The sequence below is a fragment of the Poecilia reticulata genome, chromosome 3 (assembly GCF_904066995.2).
Source record: "Poecilia reticulata chromosome 3, P_reticulata-male-v2, whole genome shotgun sequence".
NCBI lineage: Eukaryota > Metazoa > Chordata > Actinopteri > Cyprinodontiformes > Poeciliidae > Poecilia > Poecilia reticulata.
This window is the reverse complement of record NC_088832.1, coordinates 4672637-4693994: the sequence shown is the minus strand read 5'-3', so window position 1 is coordinate 4693994 and position 21358 is coordinate 4672637. Positions and strand designations below refer to the sequence as shown.

The 21358-nt window shown below is 38.5% G+C and overlaps 1 protein-coding gene across 3 annotated transcripts in view; it reads left to right on the top strand.

The window, feature by feature from the left end:
• fah (fumarylacetoacetate hydrolase (fumarylacetoacetase)) overlaps positions 1 to 21358 on the top strand; it is a 101526-nt gene that overhangs the window by 66987 nt on the left and 13181 nt on the right. For 2 of the 3 annotated variants that reach the window (XR_014086828.1, XM_081604961.1), the window contains exons 10-12: positions 1687 to 1762; positions 11484 to 11530; positions 12181 to 12282. Coding sequence is in view for 2 of the 3 variants with exons in the window: in XM_081604961.1 (XP_081461087.1) it covers positions 1687 to 1762; positions 11484 to 11530; positions 12181 to 12282 (225 nt within the window). In the remaining variant the exon portion in view is untranslated. The remainder of the gene's footprint in view (positions 1 to 1686; positions 1763 to 11483; positions 11531 to 12180; positions 12283 to 21358) is intronic. The other variant, XM_081604962.1, reaches the window with a different exon arrangement.

Genomic DNA, 21358 nt, shown 5'->3' with positions numbered 1-21358 from the left:
AATGTTGGCGTGTAAGACGTAAAGGAGAGAATCCGGTTATAGGATTTTCAAAATAAAAGATCCTCCAGACTCAGGTAATGCATATAACGGAAATATTTAATTATTTCTTGTGCGGCCCGGTACCAATTGGTCCGCGGACCGGGAGTTAGGGAAGATTGTTTTATCTCTTTGTTTCTGTGCAAATTTAGACATGTTTATGCAATTTGTTTATGCAATTCATTATTTTTGTTTATGCAAAATAATGCTTTTAGGCATTATTTTGCCTAAAAGCATCTCACTACTGGCTGTCTTAAACAGTTAAATTTTCAGCAGTGAAGTTTGCACAGCCCGGTTTAGATATAAAAGCACAGTGCTCCCTCCCCACCTCTGCCCGCCCAATGGTGAGTCAGAATTTAATGTAGTAAAGGTTGCCAAGGCAACCTGTGAGCATTGGTTGATAGTGGTACTCAGCTGTGATTTATTTGCAATATTGACACAGAGTGACATGGGTCTGCTCTGCTCTGACTATTTGGTGAAGGCATGGTGTTGAACGGATGACTGTGTCAGACTGGCTGCAGTGCTGAAGAAGCAGAAAAGAATTTGCAAGCAAGCAGGAAACTTTTTGAGAACAAAAGGATGAAACCCTGCTCTCAAACTGAAACCCTATTACAAGTTCTGAGAACAAAGAAATTAAATTCTGCTTTCAAAGTGAAAATGTGTGCTCTCGACTTATGGCAGTAAAATTCCCCCATAAATATCCCCCTATATATATTCCCCCATATATATGCGGGCCTAAACCTGCATGGCTGCGGGTTTAGGCCCTTTGTGGATAAAAACAGTTGGAATGCAATTGTTTTTAGCTTGTAAAGGCAACGATCACCTGTTAGAGCCTTCATCAGTTTTGCCTGTACAAATGAATCAAAATCTTCTTTAGAGAAATGTTGAGAGTAGGTCCTTCGGAAATTGTGTTTGGCTTCGGCTCACAATTTCCAAGCCGGTAATTGACTCGGAAATTGTGAAATTGGTAAACAACTCAGGGAAAGTTAGAATTCCTGTGTTTAACTTTGTAGATTCCAGTACAGAACCGCATCACAAGCCAGCAGGTGAAAAACTGGCAACCTCAATGGGTGAAAAATATAATGAAAGATACAAATTTTTTGAAGTATTTATGAGCATTGGCATATCACAAACAGCAATTTTTTATTTAACAGTTTTCCTGTTAACTAAAAAATTGCTGTTTGTGATATGTTAGCCTATATTTAGGCCAACATGTTCAACTAATCTAGGATTCCTTTAAGGTTCAATAACACCGTGGGCCAGCCCTGCTCAGAATCAAAGAATAATCTGTGAAATGATATATCATGATAAAGGCCTTCTTAAACTAATTTAGAATAGTGAAGAGTGTGCAAGAGTCTGTCTATGTATGGTCTAGGTCAGCCTGTGTGTTTCTGCTACACTTTTAACCTTTTCCAGAATAGATTACTATCTGCTTTTCTCTTCGGTAAATAACCATGGAGTAACAGCTCCCCAAAAAACCTTTTCACTTTGTTCTGCCATCCTACAATGAATAAATTAGCTGAACTAAAACAAACATATTTTATTTTGTTCATTTTGTTTACTAATTTGATAGAAATTCATTCCATTTGTGCTTCAGTGTTGTGACTGAGACCCCCTTTGTTATTTTTTTTTTTCAACCTTATTTTACAGGATCCCCAACCTCTCCAATACCTACAACATGAAGATGCCTATACCTTCAACATTAACCTGTTTGTGTCACTCAAGGGTACTGTACACATCCAAAACACACAAGAAACTTGCAAAAACTTTGTGTACATTGAACTACAGATGAAAGAGTTTTTATCTACAATCATCTACAGTTGAAACCACAAGTTTGCATGCAGAAATTTGTTTTTTCTCACAATCTGAAATTAAATGAGACCAATCTTCTCTTGTGTTAGATTAGTTAAAATTACAATTATTTATGTTTATAAATGCTAGAGAACTTAGTGAACACATTTGTTAGGGATTTTTTTGTTGTTGCCATTTTTTATTTCAGAAGTTTACATACATAGATAGGGTCAACATCAGCTGCGACAGACTGGCGACCTGTTCAGGGCGTACCCTGCCTCTCGCCCAAAACGTTAGCTGGAGATAGGCACCAGCAACCCTCCCGACCCCACTAGGGAGAACGGTGTATAGAAAATGGATGGATGGTCATCATCAGAGATCATTGTCGTTTAAACTGTATGACTTCTTTCATATAAAAAAAATTACTCAAATATTTTTAGACAACCATGTCTACCCTTGGAACAATCAACACCCAATCCAGGATCCTTAAATTAAAGTCTTTTTTCATACAAAAACAAACTGTAAATCATAATTTTAATTGCTTTTCTAATGTGCCGTCCAATAAAAAAAGAATTGGATGGAAAACAGGTCATGTAAATTCCAAAATCTTCTTTGACAATGTCTTTTGTAACAGGAATGTAAAAAACACATGTCCATGTTCCTATATTACATGGTTTTAATGAAAAATAGCTGTCTGTTCAAATAATAATAGTAATATAAAACAAATAATTATAAAAATTAATACAAAATCCATATTTCATAAAAAAAAGTTCATGTTTGTCTACTAGAGGAACTATTTTAATCATGTCTTATTAGTAGGAAAACATCCTTCAACAGAATTTTTTTCACAGTTTTTAACATAATTTTTGCCCCACGGTGAAGGATGCCGGTGTACCAGGAGCCAAGTTAAAGGTAAATGTAAACATGCTGATTTACACAAAGATCTAGCCATCCATTTTCTTTACACCCTTGTCCCGAGTGGGATCGTTAGGGGTGCTGGTGCCTATCTCCAGCGAACGTTTCGGGCGAGATGCGGGGTACACCCTCGCAGGGTGTTCAGGGTGTACCCCTGAACAGGGTGTACCCCGCTAAAAAATCTAAAAAATGACAATTGTCTAAAAAATCTAAAAAATGACAAAAAAGTCTAAAAAAATGACAATTGTTCTCTGTGGTGCCAAAGCTTGTAAACTGATGCTGCCTGAGCTTTATTATTATTGCAGGGCATTACACAAAGATATAAATATAAAATGAAAAAGAAATAAAATCTGAATAGTCTGTTTTATGTGAAATCACGCGGGCACGGCACACAAGATGGCAGCTGACTAGGTGCTCTCCGTGCTCACGTGTCGGTGCTCGCTGACGTGAATAGTTGACGATAATATTGTAATGGGCTTTTATTTAGTGTCACTCCCTTTAATTGAGGTAGTATAGCCTGGTTGTGGACATTTTCTTATGAAGAAAAGTATTATAATTTCGCAATGGTCACAGGCCACGTTCCCACCTGCAGCAGCTCTTCACATGAGCAGAACATGAAGAAACACCTCCTCCTCCTAATCTGGCCAGTTTGTTTTCGGAAGTGGTTAAAATGAGTAACATGCTACAAAACATAGGTACTGATGTTTCTACAATAACAGTAACAATAACTCCTTTGAATTTGTGTCGTTTCATCATTAGTGACCATGTAGCCTCATGTTTTTGTTGTCTGATGCTACCTGAGCTTTATTATTTGGATATAAAGTTCCCTGTCATTAGATGCGCTGCCAAGCCAGCACTGACTTATTCTGCTAGTGACATCACTAAAGACCTGGCGGAGGAAAGGAAGGTTTTCACTGCTGTGAAAAAGCTGCAGGATTGCAACATTAAATAAACCTCAAAAATAAGTCTTAAAAATCCTTGTGCGCTTGCAACCTGATCTGTGTGCGAATGGGCCTGTCACGATAACAAATTTTGCTGAGCGATTAATTGTCTAAAAAATTATTGCGATAAATGATAATATTGTTTCAAGACCTTTTGACACTGATTTAATGGAAATTAAATAATAATGCACGCTATTTCCTGCTATTTCCATGCACTTTATTTTCAAAAGAACACATAACACTGGGACTAATAAACTAAATAAACAAAACAACCAAAGACAAAAATAAAATGTCCCCATTAACAAAAAACGTGCTTGAATAAAAACTAAACATAAATCCAAAGTGGAAATAAATACTGAATTCAACCAAAAGAGTGCAGATTATGAAGTCTGTATACTATATTGCTCTTCAGTAATCACTAGATTTAAATAGAGAAGATGGGTACATCCGACTATCTACTGCAGTAGTTCATACTACATGATTTTTTGCCCTATTTTCCCCTTACAGACAGTCCATGTAACTCACAGCTGAACTTAAACGTACATGCATGCACATATGTTCAAGTATGTATATACTTCATCATGCTGAACAAGGGTTGTTTGCCTACCTCCAGCAGTCATTGGGAGAGGTGGGGTACAACCTGAGCAGCACAAAGACAGTGCTAACAACCATCCACACACTCACAGCAGAGCAATTGTCTAGTTATTTTTTAACAGTGCAGCTTCCCCACTTGAAAATGGATGGATAAATTGATGCAGACTTTAATCAACAGGGTTTTACTCGTAGGACCAGGCATTTTTCTTGATTTTATCATCCATTTATTTATTAGTGTGTCATGATATGTTCACAATTGGTACAGAAGCAGGTAAAAACCTTTAGTTACCTTTAGTTTTTACAATTATTATACAGCATAATTGAAACCAAAAAACAAAATCTGTTTTCAGGTCAGCGGATGTGCGTGTTCATCAATCGGGCCTTAATGTGATCCGGAGTCATGTCATTAAAACGTCTCCTCCAAACTGCTTTGCAAGATTCACAGATGTATCTATGGCAGAGCGATGGATCTCGGGTTCTGCGCTGCCTCTGGCCACAATCTTTTCCAGCAGGCATTCAAAGTTTTCAGGTTTCCATCTCCTGAATGGCCAATCTGTATTACTTATATTTAAATACAGTAACGTTATTGGCACACAGGTAGAGAAGGACCTCGGAGACTGTTTAGCCAATCAGGACGCAGAACACAATGCACTGTGAAAAAAAACTGCACAAAAACATCCGCGAAGCAGCGAGACCGCGAAAGGTGAACCGCGTTATAGTGAGGGATCACTGTAAATACTAAGCAAACCACTGTGAATCAAACCCACAAAGTAATCAAAGGTAAATGAACAAGTAACTAAACTTAAGTTCTTTAACTTTAAAATACATTTCCAATTATTTACATTTGCATAATATTTACAGTCATACATATTTATTTTATAAATATAAATAGCTTCAAGTTAACTTAACACCCAAATCCATTATTCAACAACACAACAATCAGTTCGATCATAAAAATCAATCAATCAACGCCACAATCCACCACTTCAGTTGCTGTTAATGGGCCGGCCGGCAAAGCTGGAGGAACGTGGGTAACCTTGCAGTCCGATCTCATAAACGATACAGATTGTGCCTTACCGGCTGCCTCTCCGCCTGTCCACAGATTCATCCAGTTCCGCACAGGTCGATTAGGATCTCTGATCAAAAGAGTCCGCAACTCCCGTCCTCTTTGTTTGGATTTCTCATAGACATAATATAAGAGTAGACCCCGCATTGGCTGTTCCGGCGCAGGAAATACGGCGGCCATCTTGGAGCAGTATACCCTCCTACTTTGCTCAATCAAAACAGCAGAAGATGTCTCAGCACTGAGGGATATTGTTGTTCTGATCGATGGACTATTGATGTGAGGGCTCCGCAAACAACATTTCACAAGTAAGATGGACATATTATTGTGTATATATTGGATATTACTTTACTGTATTTATGTCCACCGGTGAGATACCAGCTAGTATTAGCTACTGTGCTTGGTGTAATATGGGTTCAGCCCCGCTATGAAGGCTAACTGAGATTCCGTAAATATAAAAAAAAAATAATTATTCACTAACATTGACTTAGATTATCTGACACAAGAGCCTATATTAGAAATGAAACAATATAACACATATTATGTGTTATAACATTCACCAGCAAAGTTTACACAGGTGGTAAAGACTATTATTTATATGTAATTCTTTCACTAGTAAGATACATCCCAAATCTTCCGTTTTTGTTTTGAAAGTTTCCTAAAGACACGATGTGAGGAAGAAGAGGGAGATATCTATAAAGAGAGAAGGATTCACTGCAGCATGGATGAATCTCACATCGGATTTTGGACTCAATGTCAGCTGCTGAATCTCTCTGAAGCTAGAACTCGTCCGCTGAAATACATACATACATACATACGTACATACATACATACAGTATATATTATTCAGTATTAATCATTATTTATTTGTGCCATTATTAATCATTATTTATTTGTTTTTGTATAGTTATATAAATATGTATTGATATTACTAAATAATTTATTAAATAAATTATGAACGGCTGTGTGCTTTTTAATATGCTCATCATACATCAATATCAGAATATTCTGATATGGCCACTAAGCATATTTAAATATGCTGAACTATGTATTAAAAACATACTTAAATAATACAATTGTTTATGAATGTAGCTTTGATAGATGTTTGAATATGGTTTCCAATACCAAAAAGCGTGTTATGATCGATTAAATGCGCTAATATGTCATTTTGCCTGCTAACATATAAGCTGAGTGGAGTGGTGTACCGCTCCAAGATGGCGGCCCTAAATCTCGTCAGCGACAATAGGCGAGAGCGGTCCATGAGGCGTCTATCCTTATATTATGTCTATGGCAGTGGTTCTTAACCTTTTTTGAGGTACCGAACCCACCAGTTTCATATGCGCATTCAGTGAACCCTTCTGTAGTGATAAATAAAATATGTTTTCCCCCAAATTGAAGACATAGGGGTGACCCAACTAGAGTCTAGTTGGGTCATCCCATGATCACTAAGTCTTCTTAAAAGGTAGAGTCTCTGAGAACAGTTCTTCAAAATATAGTCAGTGTTTTCAGCAAAGTTGAGTTGACTGTCCAGGAACGACCCAGGTATTTAAAATTTGCCACAGTTTCAACAGGTTGGCCATCGAGAGAAACTGGAACCACTTTAAGGTCTTGTTTAGATTATTTAATTAGCTCTACATTCTGAAGAGAATGAAAAACTAATAATAAATAATAAAGACTTTGCGGTATTCTGATTTAGTAATTAATTAGTTGTGTTACCACCCCCACGCCACTAGAGATAGTACCAACCCCGAAAAGATGCGACTAAGGAGCAGATTTAGAAGTACACCGAAAGCTACAGAATTTGGTAAAAACTGTGAGCTTTGCTGAAGTAATTAAAGACACAAGTTCAAATCCATGCTGAGAGTAGAACTCCTTCAATCAGGGCTCAATTGCAGCTCTGATTGGCTAAGCAATGTAACGTGATCCTCTGCAGCAAGTGATGGCAAAGCGGGGCGTCATAACGACTTTACACAAGTGTGTCGAGGCTCCGCCGAACCCCTGAGACCGACTCATCGAACCCCTGGGGTTCGATCGAACCCAGGTTAAGAACCACTGGTCTATGGGCTTTCTCTTCCACTTTTCTTCTTCATCTTCTAGTTGAATTTTATTGGCGGTTGGCAAGACACGTTAGGTAAGCATTACCGCCACCAACTGATAAGGAGTGTGGAGACCACATGACAAAAAAACAAACAAACTATATATTACTATATATATATATTATATACTATATATATAAACTATATATTAAACAACTTACACTGTTTTAAAAAATAAAATAAGGCCTCATATCCTCTACTTCCTGAATCTTTTTTGCAATAAATCAACAATATCAAATTTCTTTTTCATGCTACTAAGATTTCTAATTAACTTATTTCTTTGCATCAAATAATTCCTACAACTCAAAATAACATGTTCCACTGTCTCATCTTCCCTGCAGTCACATTTCCCTGCCTGACGTTTCCCTATCAGAAATAATGACCTTTTTAGTGCAGTATGTCCGATTCTAAACCGTGAAATAATTATCTCTTCTCTCCTGATTCTTTCTGTTCTTCTCATTTCACCAATAGTCTTTTGAATTTTATATAACCACCGTCCTTTCTTTTCTTCTTCCCATAACTTTTGCCACCTCTCTCTTGTTTTTTGTTTAATTATACCCTTTATTTCTGTTACACTAAAACTAACATCAATATCTGTCCTATTAATGTTAGGACAGATATTAATCAACCGATTAGTACTCTCTTTAGCCAGTCTGTCTGCCGTTTCATTCCCCTTAATCCTGTGATGTGCTGGAACCCAAACAAAATGTACTGTTAGCCCCATCATATTGATTCTGTTAAGTGTTTGTTGTATTTCAATTAATATATCTGGTCTACTATCTGATTTATTATTTTGCAAACTGAATAACGAAGAACTAGAATCTGAGCAAATACTTGATTTTAATGGTCTTACTTCTTCCACCCATTGAACTGCTAAAAGCAAAGCAAGCATTTCTCCTGTATACACAGACTCCATCACTAATCCTTTTTCCTACTTTAATTTGAAACTGTGGCACAATAAATGCCAGCCGTACCTTATTAACTGTATTTTTTTGATGCATCTATGTATATTTGTATATAGTTAAAATATTAATTTAAGTATTCTTGTATTACATATCTATTCATAATGTGAAATTTATCTTTGCTGTTCTAGCTTCAGAGAGATTCAGCAGCTGAGATTGAGTCCAAAATCCGATGTGAGATTCATCCGTGCTGCAGTGAATATAGATATCTCCCTCTTCTTCCTCACATCGTGTCTTTAGGAAACTTTCAAAACAAAAACAGAAGATTTGGGATGTATCTTACTAGTGAAAGAATTACATATAAATAATAGTCTTTACCACCTGTGTAAACTTTGCTGGTGAATGTTATAACACATAATATGTGTTTTATTGTTTCATTTCTAATATAGGCTCTTGTGTCAGATAATCTAAGTCAACGTTAGAGAATAATTTTTTTTTTTATATTTACGGAATCTCAGTTAGCCTTCATAGCGGGGCTGAACCCATATTACACCAAGCACTGTAGCTAATACTAGCTGGTATCTCACCGGTGGACATAAATACAGTAAAGTAATATCCAATATATACACAATAATATGTCAATCTTACTTGTGAAATGTTGTTTGTGGAGCCCTCACATCAATAGTCCATCGATCAGAACAACAATATCCCTCAGTGCTGAGACATCTTCTGCTGTTTTGATTGAGCAAAGTAGGAGGGTATACCGCTCAAAGATGGCCGCCGTATTTCCTGCGCCGGAACAGCCAATGCGGGGTCTACTCTTATATTATGTCTATGAGAAATCCAAACAAAGAGGACGGGAGTTGCGGACTCTTTTGATCAGAGATCCTAATCGACCTGTGCGGAACTGGATGAATCTGTGGACAGGCGGAGAGGCAGCCGGTAAGGCACAATCTGTATTGTTTATGAGATCGGACTGCAAGGTTACCCACGTTCCTCCAGCTTTGCCGGCCGGCCCATTAACAGCAACGTCTGAACTGAAGTGGTGGATTGTGGCGTTGATTGATTGATTTTTATGATCGAACTGATTGTTGTGTTGTTGAATAATGGATTTGGGTGTTAAGTTAACTTGAAGCTATTTATATTTATAAAATAAATATGTATGACTGTAAATAATTGGAAATATATTTTAAAGTTAAAGAACTTAAGTTTAGTTACTTGTTCATTTACCTTTGATTACTTTGTGGGTTTGATTCACAGTGGTTTGCTTAGTATTTACAGTGATCCCTCACTATAACGCGGTTCACCTTTCGCGGTCTCGCTGCTTCGCGGATGTTTTTGTGCAGTTTTTTTTCACAGTGCATTGTGTTCTGCGTCCTGATTGGCTAAACAGTCTCCGAGCTCCTTCTCTACCTGTGTGCCAATAACGTTACTGTATTTAAGTATAAGTAATACAGATTGGCCATTCAGGAGATGGAAAGCTGAAAACTTTGAATGCCTGCTGGAAAAAATTGTGGCCAGAGGCAGCGCAGAACCCGAGATCCGTCGCTCTGCCATAGATACATCTGTGAATCTTGCAAAGCAGCTTGGAGGAGACGTTTTAATGACATGACTCCGGATCACATTAAGGCCCGATTGATGAACATGCACATCCGCTGACCTGAAAACAGGTTTTGTTCTTTGGTTTCAATTATGCTGTATAATAATTGTAAAAACTAAAGGTAACTAAAGGTTTTTACCTGCTTCTGTACCAATTGTGAACATATCATGACACACACTAATAAATAAATGGAGGATAAAATCAAGAAAATTGCTTGGTCCTTCGAGTAAAACCCTGTTGATTAAAGTCTGCATCAATTTATCCATCCATTTTCAAGTGGGGAAGCTGCACCGTTTAAAAAAGAACTAGACAATTGCTCTGCTGTGAGTGTGTGGATGGTTGTTAGCACTGTCTTTGTGCTGCTCAGGTTGTACCCCACCTCTCCCAATGACTGCTGGAGATAGGCAAACAACCTATCTCCAGCATGATGAAGTATACACATACTTGAACATATGTGCATGCATGTTTAAGTTCAGGTAAATTCTACAGCTGTGAGTTACATGGGCTGTCTCTGTCATATAGGGTTGGGCACCATTTACAATTGAACAATTCCAGTTCCTAACAATTCTCAACATCAACTCTATTTAAAGATCCCTCTAAATAGAGTTTTCTATTTAAAGGGATCGATCCCTTTACATAGGTCTCTTTAAAGATCCCTTTAAATAGAGTTTTCACAGAGTTAAAAAAAAAGTTAACAACAAGCCAAAGTTAACCAGTTGCTTCTGAACAAAATATTCTCAATTTTAATTGCCTGATCTTTTTACCTTTCATGAACTTAATTATTAATTTTCTCCACAGAGCTACTTCTAACCAATATATAGATATCTTATCTCACATATGTACTTAATTGTTATAAATCTTTTTTTTTACATGGGTACACTTTCACAGGAGAGCTTTGTTTTTTTAAAGTTGATGAAACCACATTTACCAAATATTTGGTCAATTATATTCTGCCTTTTAAGGTTTCTTTAAATGGTGATGGAAAAATATAAGGCCATCTGTCATTTTGACATATCACGCACACCCAGACCACTTGGTCCAGACACGCAGACTTTATGCACATTAAATGAATCAATAAGAGAAAAATACTTTATCAGAACATTACCTGTGATGTCACAGGTAATGGACACAGAGCTCATTTCATCTCATTATCTGGGTTGCACTCAGCTGAGTGGTCCATTCATTTATTAAAGTGAATATACGAGTATTATTTATAAAAACTATAAATAATACTCGTATTTTAATTTTATACTCGTATTTTATATTTATAAAATACTCGTATTTTATACTCACACACTCTCAGTTGCTGCCGCACACTGTCCATGGCTGCGCACACACTACAGCTGCTTTTTCTTTATTGAAATTTGGCAGCTTCTTCAGTTGCTGGACTGGGAATTGAAACTTGGAATCAAAATGTACAAACTTAAATCATTCTGGGAGAACTGAAATGTTAGCCCTATGCTTGAGTTTGACAAATGATTCTTGAGACTTGATGCCCTACCATTGTGTATATGCTAAAATGTTCTCTGCTTTTTCTCCCTCAAGGTCAGGACATGACTGAGGCTGTAAACATCTGCAGTTCAAATTTTAAAGTAAGAATCTGAACAAAACCTCAAGAGGACATTGTGACATTTTAAGTAGGCTCTAAACATAGACAGTAACATTATATTTGATTATCCGATTAACCTTTCTCTATTATTTCTGACCAAATCAATCAGGTGGTTCAACAACTTTGTGTTTGCGGCAAATAATTTCCCGGACCTGATGTATAACTGGTTTGAATTGTTGTTCTTGTTTTTTGCCTATCGCCTTTTCCTTGATGTTGGATGTTAACACCTTTGTTAACACTGTAGATATTTACTTTATTCATTAGACTTGTCAGTTTGGGCCCTCTCTGTAAGAGACAGTACTTCATAGAATTATCTGCCCTATGATACACTCACATGTTGTGATAATAAAGTGTGAAACTATTTAGAGCTTCAAAAATGGTTATCAGTTCCAGATTACTAAACATGTTGCAGAATAATAAAGGTTTGTTACAGAAAGACTGTGAAGGTATGTTGTCTGAAGAGATGATCATGATGAAGCAGGCTTTCATAGCTGCAGGCTTTCCCAGCTGTGAGTGTTATTACAGATGTGAGTGTGACAGCTGTAATGAAATCAGGGGTAGAGGATCGGAGTTTACAGTAAATTTAAATTAAATCATTTCCTTTTCCTTCTTTGTATCTCTCTTTGTTTAAAGTACATGTACTGGACAATGAAGCAACAGCTCACCCATCACACAAGTAATGGCTGCAATGTCAGACCAGGAGACTTACTGGCTTCCGGTACCATCAGTGGGCCCGTAAGTGTCAGCAACCTTACTAAATGGTTTTGCACACATACACACTATATCTGTCTGTCTTTACAAGGTCTTTGCATTGTCTTCCATTAATTTTTTCCATTCATTTCTATAGCCTTACCCTGACCTTTCTCTAATTCTAGCCATTACCTAATCAAAGCTCAATTTATACCTTAGTCTTAAACCTAAGTTCTGAAAGGTCATACTTCATCCATAGTGCCAAAGTTTAATCTCATTGACATAGATCCGTGACAAAAATTGTCAGTTTGTTGCCGTGCTTGTGCATTAACTAGTCTGCTAACACTATCTGGTTTTGGTATTTGCAGGAGACATAGTTACTTTTCAGCAGAGGTCGCACTAGACTTTTTTGTTCTCCATCATTTTGACCGACAGGATAAAAAAAAATCGGTCATGTACTATTTTTATCCGTTAAATTATAATCACAATTAACCGCATTTTTATGCGGTTTAGTTAATATTCACCTTGTTAAACCGTGAATCCAGATCCCATCACACATAAAGCAGATGAACGGATCTAACTTTTTCTCTGTAGTGACAAAAACCACTGACTATGGCCCCAATAACGTATAATAAATTAAATTTAACGACCCCACTTAAATTACATCACTTCACCTGCTGGGTTCTGAACTCACAGCATCAAAAATTCTTCCTGGTTCGCATCTGCAGAGAAATTTGCTGTATCAGCTGGATCTGTCTGATCCAAACCGATCAGTTTAACTTTTTTTTTTAAACTCTGTGCTTTTACGAGTTTCTTTTTTTTTATTATTCTTTTTTTTTTGCGTGGTTTCTCTTCCCCGAACTGGACAGATGTTACGTCTGCCGTGCTTCTGAGCGCCGTTCTCCTTCTGGGCGCGGGGCGGTAACGTCTTCAGCTCCATTTCTTAAAACCGCAGGATGAGTTAAGTTTAATTCTTCACAGTGGCGGAGCCGCGTCCACATTGGTTGTGCAGCGGACTGCTCATGTTATGGTCTAATTAATTTCTGCACTTTTATTTATTTCCTCAAGATAATCTGCCAGCTCCTCTGTTTAGACCAGTGGTTCTTAACCTTTTTTGAGGTACCGATTTAGAAGTTCACCGAAAGCTACAGAATTTGGCAAAAACTGTGAGCTTTGCTGAAGTAATTAAAGACGCAAGTTCTAATCCATGCTGATAGTGGAGCTCCTTCAATCAGTGCTCCTCCGCAGCTCTGATTTGCTAAGCAATGTAACGTGATCCTCTGCAGCAAGTGATGGCAAAGCGGGGCGTCATCACGACTTTACACAAGTATGTCTTTACATCCGTGGCAGAGGCTCTGCCGAACCCCTGAGACCGACAGGGGCAGAGCCAGAGGAGGGCCGGGGGGGCCAGTGCCCATCGTGTCATCTGATTGGCTCCCCTAGTGGCCCCCCCAGATGATTGACATGTAACAGCACCAGGTCATTCCTGTACATTATTTGGAATCATTCTAAGCCAACCTAATATGTAAAGAAGAAGAACAATAATAAATATATGAAAAGAAAATGTATAAAACTTTATATAAGTCCATGTGATGACATAAATAAATAGATTTTTTTTATCAGGCGCGATATCAGCCTCCTTTATACTCATAAAAACAAGCTGAAATTGTTCTCCTGGATGTTTCAATTATGCTGCGCTGTGGTGCAACTCAAAGGCTAAAGCACTTCATACCTGGTGGTGATGGTAAAACACCAATAAGTTATTTACTGATCCTCCGCAAAAAGAAAAAAACTGAAGAGGGGCCGACAATGTTCGTAGTTTGGAGCAGAGGTGGCGCTGGAGTTTTTTCGTTGCCCGTCAAAGAAAAAAAATCATTTTATTTCCAATTTGTAGTCATCCAACGAAACATTTAGTATTTCTCTGCGAGAGCGTTTTTGAACTCAGGTAACAATTCACAAAATTACGTGATTGGAAGACGGCAGAACTCTGATCGTTTCCTGATCCCTCAGCGGGAGAAAAACTCAGCAGAAGCGGATCAGCTGCGCTAGACGCTCCAAAGCCTCTGGTCCGTTAAAGCGTCCAGATCAGAGGTGATTCTCTGACAGATATTGTTCTTATAGTGATTAATAATGAGCTCCACGATGTTCTCTGTGCGTAAAGTTGAAACTGTCTGCGCACCAAGTAGTCAGCTGCGCTTGATCACATTCTGGACAGAAACCAGCGAACTGTTCTCTGTTCTTATCAAGATGAGGGTGAGGAGGGAATCTGACATATTAACTGGGTTAAGTTTTTACTGGTTTTGTTTTTAAAACACCATTAACTAAACAGTGTAACTATATATTGTATATTTGGCGTTTGTCATCTCATGTGTGATTAATTGGAGCGTAAACCGTGGAGCATTTATGCGCATTTATTGTCCAGCGCACTGCGCTTGTTTCCGTCTAACGAATCTGCACTTTAATTTCTTTCCTCCCTCAACAGTCAGCTGCTACTCCTCTATTTAAACTACAATAAGTATATCAACACAACTTGATCACACATTCTCTTTAGTTTTTCTCTGTGTGCTGCAAACTCATTAAATGTAAACTCATGAGAAGCCCGAACCACCATCAGGCAAATAATTCTGGTCCGACCAGAACTACTTTTACCTGTCAAATTACCTGTCAAAACATACTAACACAGACTATTTAGCCACATTTTATGCGATTTAGATAATATTCACCTAATTGAATCCAGATCCCATCACACATAAAGCAGATAAATGCATTTAACTTTTTCCCCGTAGTGACACAAACCACTGACTGTGGCTCCAATAACTTATAACAAATGAAATTAAGCGACTCCACTTAAATTACATCACTTCACCCGCTGGGGTCTGAACGTTCAGCTTCTCAAATTCTTCCTGGTCGCATCTGCAGAGAAACCTGTGCTGGTTTATCGACAGTTGGATCTGTCTGAACCAAACCGAACAATTGAACTCTGTAAGATTTTTTTCGTTCTTTTTTTTTTACGCTGTTCGCAGTTCGGGCGTGTGTTTTTGCCAGGATTTATTTTATTTATTTATTTTTGCATGGTTTCGCTTCTCCAAAACGGACAGATGTTACGTCTGCCGCGCTCCTTCTGAGCATCGTTCTCCTTCTGGGTGCGGAGGGTCCCGTCTTCACCTCCATTTGTTAAAACTGCGAGGCAAGTTACGTCTAATTCTTCGCAGCAGCGGAGCCGCGTCCGCATTGGTTGTGCAGTGCACTGCGCATGGATCTAATTAACTTCTGCACCTTAATGTATTTCCTCAAAGTAAACTGCCGGCTCCTCTGTTTAGACTGTAAATGGATAGCTCTACATTGCATTCTCTTTAGTTTTCTCTGTTCTGTACTGGAGACTGGAGTTAAAGGCGCCGTTTCAACTAAAGGTTTGCAATGAGCTTCCTAACCAAGGTGTCCGGTACATAACTCTTCAACACGCTGTCAGCTCCCGGTGAGAAAGACGCATTTAGTTCAGTGTCCATGAGATGATATTCAGAAAGGATTTTTTTATTGATTGATTTTAGTTTCCTCTGTGATGAACTCTTTACGCAAAGTCTGTCATGACTCCATGTGCGCCAGTCAAAGGTGTTAATTATAAACTGTCAAATGACAGAGGGGCTTAAAAAATAACCAAATATTCAGTTTATATATATATATATATATGTGTGTGTGGGGGGGGGGGCGGGGGTGCGCACACACATTTAAAATTTTGCCCCCCCAGAGGTAGTCCTGGCCCCCCCCAACTTTAAAAGTCTGGAGACCGACTCACCGAACCCTTGGCGTTCGATCGAACCCAGGTTAAGAACCACTGGTTTAGACTATAAATGGATTAACACAGCATTGCATTCTCTTTGGTTTTCTCTATTTTGTAAGTAATGGAGACAGAAATTAAACGTGCCATTTCTATCAAAGGTTTGTAATGCGCTTCTGAACCAGACGCGCTCCAAGGCGTCCGGTCGATAACTCTTCAACACGCTGTCAGCTCCCGTTTAGAAAGACCCATTTAGTCTTTCTGACTAAATGGGTCAGAAAGACCCATTTAGTCTTTCTGACTTTCTGACATCTCATGGATGTCCATCATCCATGAGATGATGTTCAGAAAGGATTTTTTATTAATTAATTTTAGTTGCCTCTGTGACTAACTCTTTGTGTAAAGTCTGTAATGTACAGTATGCGCATGTGCACCAGTCAAGGGTGTTGTTAATTATAACCTGTCAAATGACCGACAGGCTTTAAATTTTCCCATCGTTTAAAAAAATAAAGGAAAATATTCCATTAACGCGACCTCTGCTTTTGAGAAACATTTATATGACGCAACAAGGAATTATGCACATTTGTACAATTCTTTACTTCTTTACTGAATAACTTCTATAAAAATAAGACTGATGAAAAGTTAACTTCTTGATGGAAATTGTAATGTTGTTGCTCAAAGAAGAGGCTGTCTGTAGAAAACTGCGGCTCTCTGTGACTGTTTCACAAAAGCAAAACAGAGGAAGTTGAGAGGGAGGGAAAACCCCTGCGGATAGCAGACACATTTTTTAAAGAGCCGTAAACGTACATAAGAAATGGCTCAAAAATACCTACTGGCTGTAACAGTCATAATTATGTGTTTCTCATCAACACAGCCTAGGTTATTGCTAGTGATGTCACAGGTATGCACCACTACTCCCCTGTTGAGAGCATAGGAGAAACGTGTTTCAGATGGACACGTGTCTGAAACATGGACACGTTTCAGACACGTGTCCATGTTTCAGACACATGTGTAACTGTGTTTTCCATCTGAAACACAGTTACCTACTGGCTGTAACAGTCATAATTGTGTGGTTTCTCATTAACACAACCTAGGTTATTACTAGTGATGTCACAGGTATGCACCACTACTCCCCTGTTGAGAGCATAGGAGAAACGTGCTTCAGATGGACACGTCTGAAACATGGACACGTTTCAGACACGTGTCCATGTTTCAGACACATGTGTAACTGTGTTTTCCATCTGAAACACAGTTACCTACTGGCTGTAACAGTCATAATTGTGTGGTTTCTCATTAACACAACCTAGGTTATTACTAGTGATGTCACAGGTATGCGCCACTACTCCCCTGTTCAGAGCATAGGAGAAACGTGTTTCAGATGGACACGTCTGAAACATGGACACATTTCAGACACGTGTCCATGTTTCAGACACATGTGTAACTGTGTTTTCCATCTGAAACACAGTTACTGTGTTTCAGTCCTGGCCCCCCCTTGACCCCCCCCAACTTTAAAAGTTGGGGGGGGCAAGGGGCCCCACAGCTACTGTGTTTCAGATGGAAACACAGTAACTCTCCCTAACTAAGAGTAATTCTCCCTAAGAGTTAGGTATTTTATCCCCCTAACTCTTAGTAACATTACAGGGTGTATGGACACTGCTATTTCATGTTTGACAATACAGTCATTCAGCCAGGCTTTGTAAAGTTGGCAAAGAGTGTGGTACTGTGGAATTCTCAGTACCAGTCTGGTTGTGAGTTTTTGACTCTCCTGCTGATTGTGTCAGCCGCCTCCTCACCACCACTGATCACGACTCAAATGCTTTCACTTTCTACACTGTAACAAATGGCTGTAAAATTTACAGCATGAAAATACAACAAGATGGTTGGGCTTTGAAAATACAGCTTTTTACTGTGATTTGAAATGCGTATGGAAAGTATGAGACGTGATTGGACCTCTGGATCATGTACGGAAATTTACAGCTGTACTGTAAATGTTTAATGTACAGTTGCATTGTGAGATATTTACCGGCTGGAGGCGAACGTTCATAGGCTAGAGGGCGTGGTCACTTTCACCGGGTAAGTACTTTTTAACAAACATTATATTGCAGTTTTGTGTTTGTGTACAAAAATATATTTTATGTGGTTATATTGAGCTACTCTCGCTTATTTTCTAAAACTAACTTTGGTTATTTCTCAGCTAGCATTATGTGCTTTTTAGTTTAGTTCACCTAGAATAGGCAGATGGCTATTGCTGGGTTTCAGATGACGTAGGACCGATGTTACTCAATGAAGATGGAGGGCCAGAAGTAAATGCAGCCCATTTATTTCTGTTGATCCAGCATCAAAATGTTCATACTTTGAGTCCTGTACAGTTGTTCCAACCGTTCTAATTCCCCCACATGGTTCTTGTCTGACCGCGAAGTATATTTGTATCCAGACACGAACATGGGGTTTCTGTACATTGGACCTGAATCCAGTGTCCTACAACGACTCAACATTAAAGTATAACTCCAGCATGAATTTGGGTTTATAGAAGCTAAATCAATTATTTACCAGGAGATCCAAGCTCATAGAAATAACATGGGTTAGTTTGTTGTTAGCGATAGCATCGTTATCATACACTAATTACTTAAAATAGCACAATTCACTACTCATCCAGCAGAAACTAGTCGACAGCCTAGTTTCTGCTGGAAACTAGGCAGAAACTACAATAAGTAGTTTCTGCCTACTGGTGTTGACCTAAATGCTTGGGTCAAGCATTTAGGTCAAGCATTGATCCTAAATGCTTGACCCAATTTGAAAGTAAATGATTGTATTCTCCAGGCTTTTGAAAGCTTTCTTCTGGCTCGTCGTATAGTATGAGGTCTGCAGCTCCAGGTAGTTGATGTCGATCGCCTTGATGCGGGTAAATCCTCAAAATTACTGAGATAATGCGAATCATATCCTAAATATACGCATATTTTTTCGAGATGCCTTGTCTGTTCCAGCCTATTTAGGGCATTAGCGTACTGTTGTGATCAATTTTGCTTTGTTTTGAACTGGAGAAATCCATTTCCGGCCCTACATCTGAATTTTGTGCATCATCCGCGTCATGTGTCTGAAACCCAGCAATATTCTGGTCTTTTTGCGGAAGTTGTTTGAGGGTAGAACAGTAGAACAGTTTTTTTTTATTATTATTTTCTCTCACACATAGGACTGTCAACGTTAACGCGTTAGCACACACAATTAACCTGAACACTTTAAGGCATTAATATTATGTAACGCTAATCAATCGAACCATCTATTTTGACATCAGATCCTCTCTTCCACGTTGAGGTATCTAGTTCACAGTAGCACATTACACACGGGGAGCTACGGACAGCAAAATACTTTTTTCGCAACATCAGAGCAATAAGAGTTGAATAGTTTCAACTTTCTTGTGTTGGGTCTTTAGCCAACGTTGTGTACATCTAATTTACTAGTCCGCAATTTCACGTGCACGAATTACACTGGTCTTTGCTGGCTGGATGAGGACAATTGAGTGCTGCTTCATCACAGGAAATGAATGTAGAGGAACATTTCTAAATCAACGTTTAAAACAAACTAACTTTCTATAAACCTTACTGAATATAAAAACCTGGAAAACTAAGAATCTAAGAATCTTCAGACGTGGTTGGTTTGAGACAACAAAATATTTTTTGAGAATGTGCATGTTTGATATGGGCTTCATGGGCAGTTGCTCTTGGCAGTATCATAAAAGGGTGGGGCAACCAAGAACTAAAAATTAAAATAGATAAGATCTATTTTATTAGATCTATCAGTTTGAACAAGTTTGGTACCACTTGTATGCATGTGTAGTGGAGTAAATTTCTCTTAGTTGCTATTGAGTATGCAAGATAATTGCTTGAACTTTAAATTGTTGGTGTGCAGCAAGAGGGGTTTGCACAGCTGTGTGCATATTTATATCTCAAGTAGGCCTGTCACGATAACAAATTTTGCTGGACGATTGTCTAAAAAATTATTGCGATAAATGATAATATTGTTTCAAGACCTTTTGACGCTGATTTAATGGAAATGACTAATAATACATGCAATTTCCTGATAGATACACTTTATTTTCAAAAGAACACATAACACTGGAACTGATAAACTAAATAAACAAAACAACTAAAAACAAAAATAAAATGGATTCTCAGTCTCCATTAACAAAAACGTACTTGAATAAAAACTAAAACATAAAGCCAAAGTGGAAATAAATAGGGCATTCAACCAAAAGAGTGCAGATTATGAAGTCTGTATACTATATTGCCCTTCAGTAATCACTAGATTTAAATAGAGAAAACGGGCACATCTGACTGACTACCTAATGCAGTAGTTCACACTACACTATTTTTTGCCCCTATTTTCCCCTTAAGATAATCTTAGATCGTTGGCCGATCTAAGATTGTGGCTGGTGATTTCGTAACCGAATCATCCTGCAGTGTGTGGTGGGTTACGGTAGATCGTCGTGGCCGTTCCAATCTAAATCAGGGTTTTCTCCGACTGGGAGCTTAACGCTGAATGTGACAGGTAGCCAATCAGAAAGCGCGGATTCTCTTCCGCGCTTTCTGAGGGGAAATTACGGAGGGGAATCCCACACAGCTAACATGGCGCAACCATGTTAGCTGTGTGGCCAAAGTCCAAAGTGTAGCGGACATCGGAGATGATTTGTGCTATCATTAATGTTTATTGCAAAGAATATAAAAATGACAAGGGGAGGAGTTGGAGCCAAATTGCTACCGCAGTTGATAAACCCTGTAAGTTTTCAGCTGTTCTTCGTTAACGTGACATAAATAGGTTATAATGATTTTCATTCAGTCAGGACTTTACACTGACACATGCATCACAGGTAGATTCTAGTAAAGCATTGATTTATGCCTGGTTTTGAAATTAGTTAACTGGACTTGTAGCCATTATTTTGTGCCCATGTGGCTGGACACCACAAAGCACAATCAGACCCGATCGAACCGTTATACCTAGGATTTCTGTCGGCTAAGGTGTGGGTTTGAAAATGGGCCGACAACTCGTGTCGTGTGCGCTGGACATTAGACTAAGGAAATGAGGAAGGGAGGGTCAGTGGAGAGCACCAGAGCTGAGCCTTTTTTCATTCAGTGTCATCAACAGAAAGAAAAAAGGCCGGAAGAGACGATAAAGACGATAATTAAAATGAGGTCGATAGGTTTAATTTATCGTCCCATTAATTGATTTATCGTTTATCGCAACAGGCCTAATCTCAAGCTTACAAAGTTAGACATAGTGATTAATTGTGATTGATCAGCCTGTGCCAGATTCTGTTATGGGCGACATGGGCAACCGCCCAGGGCGGCATCT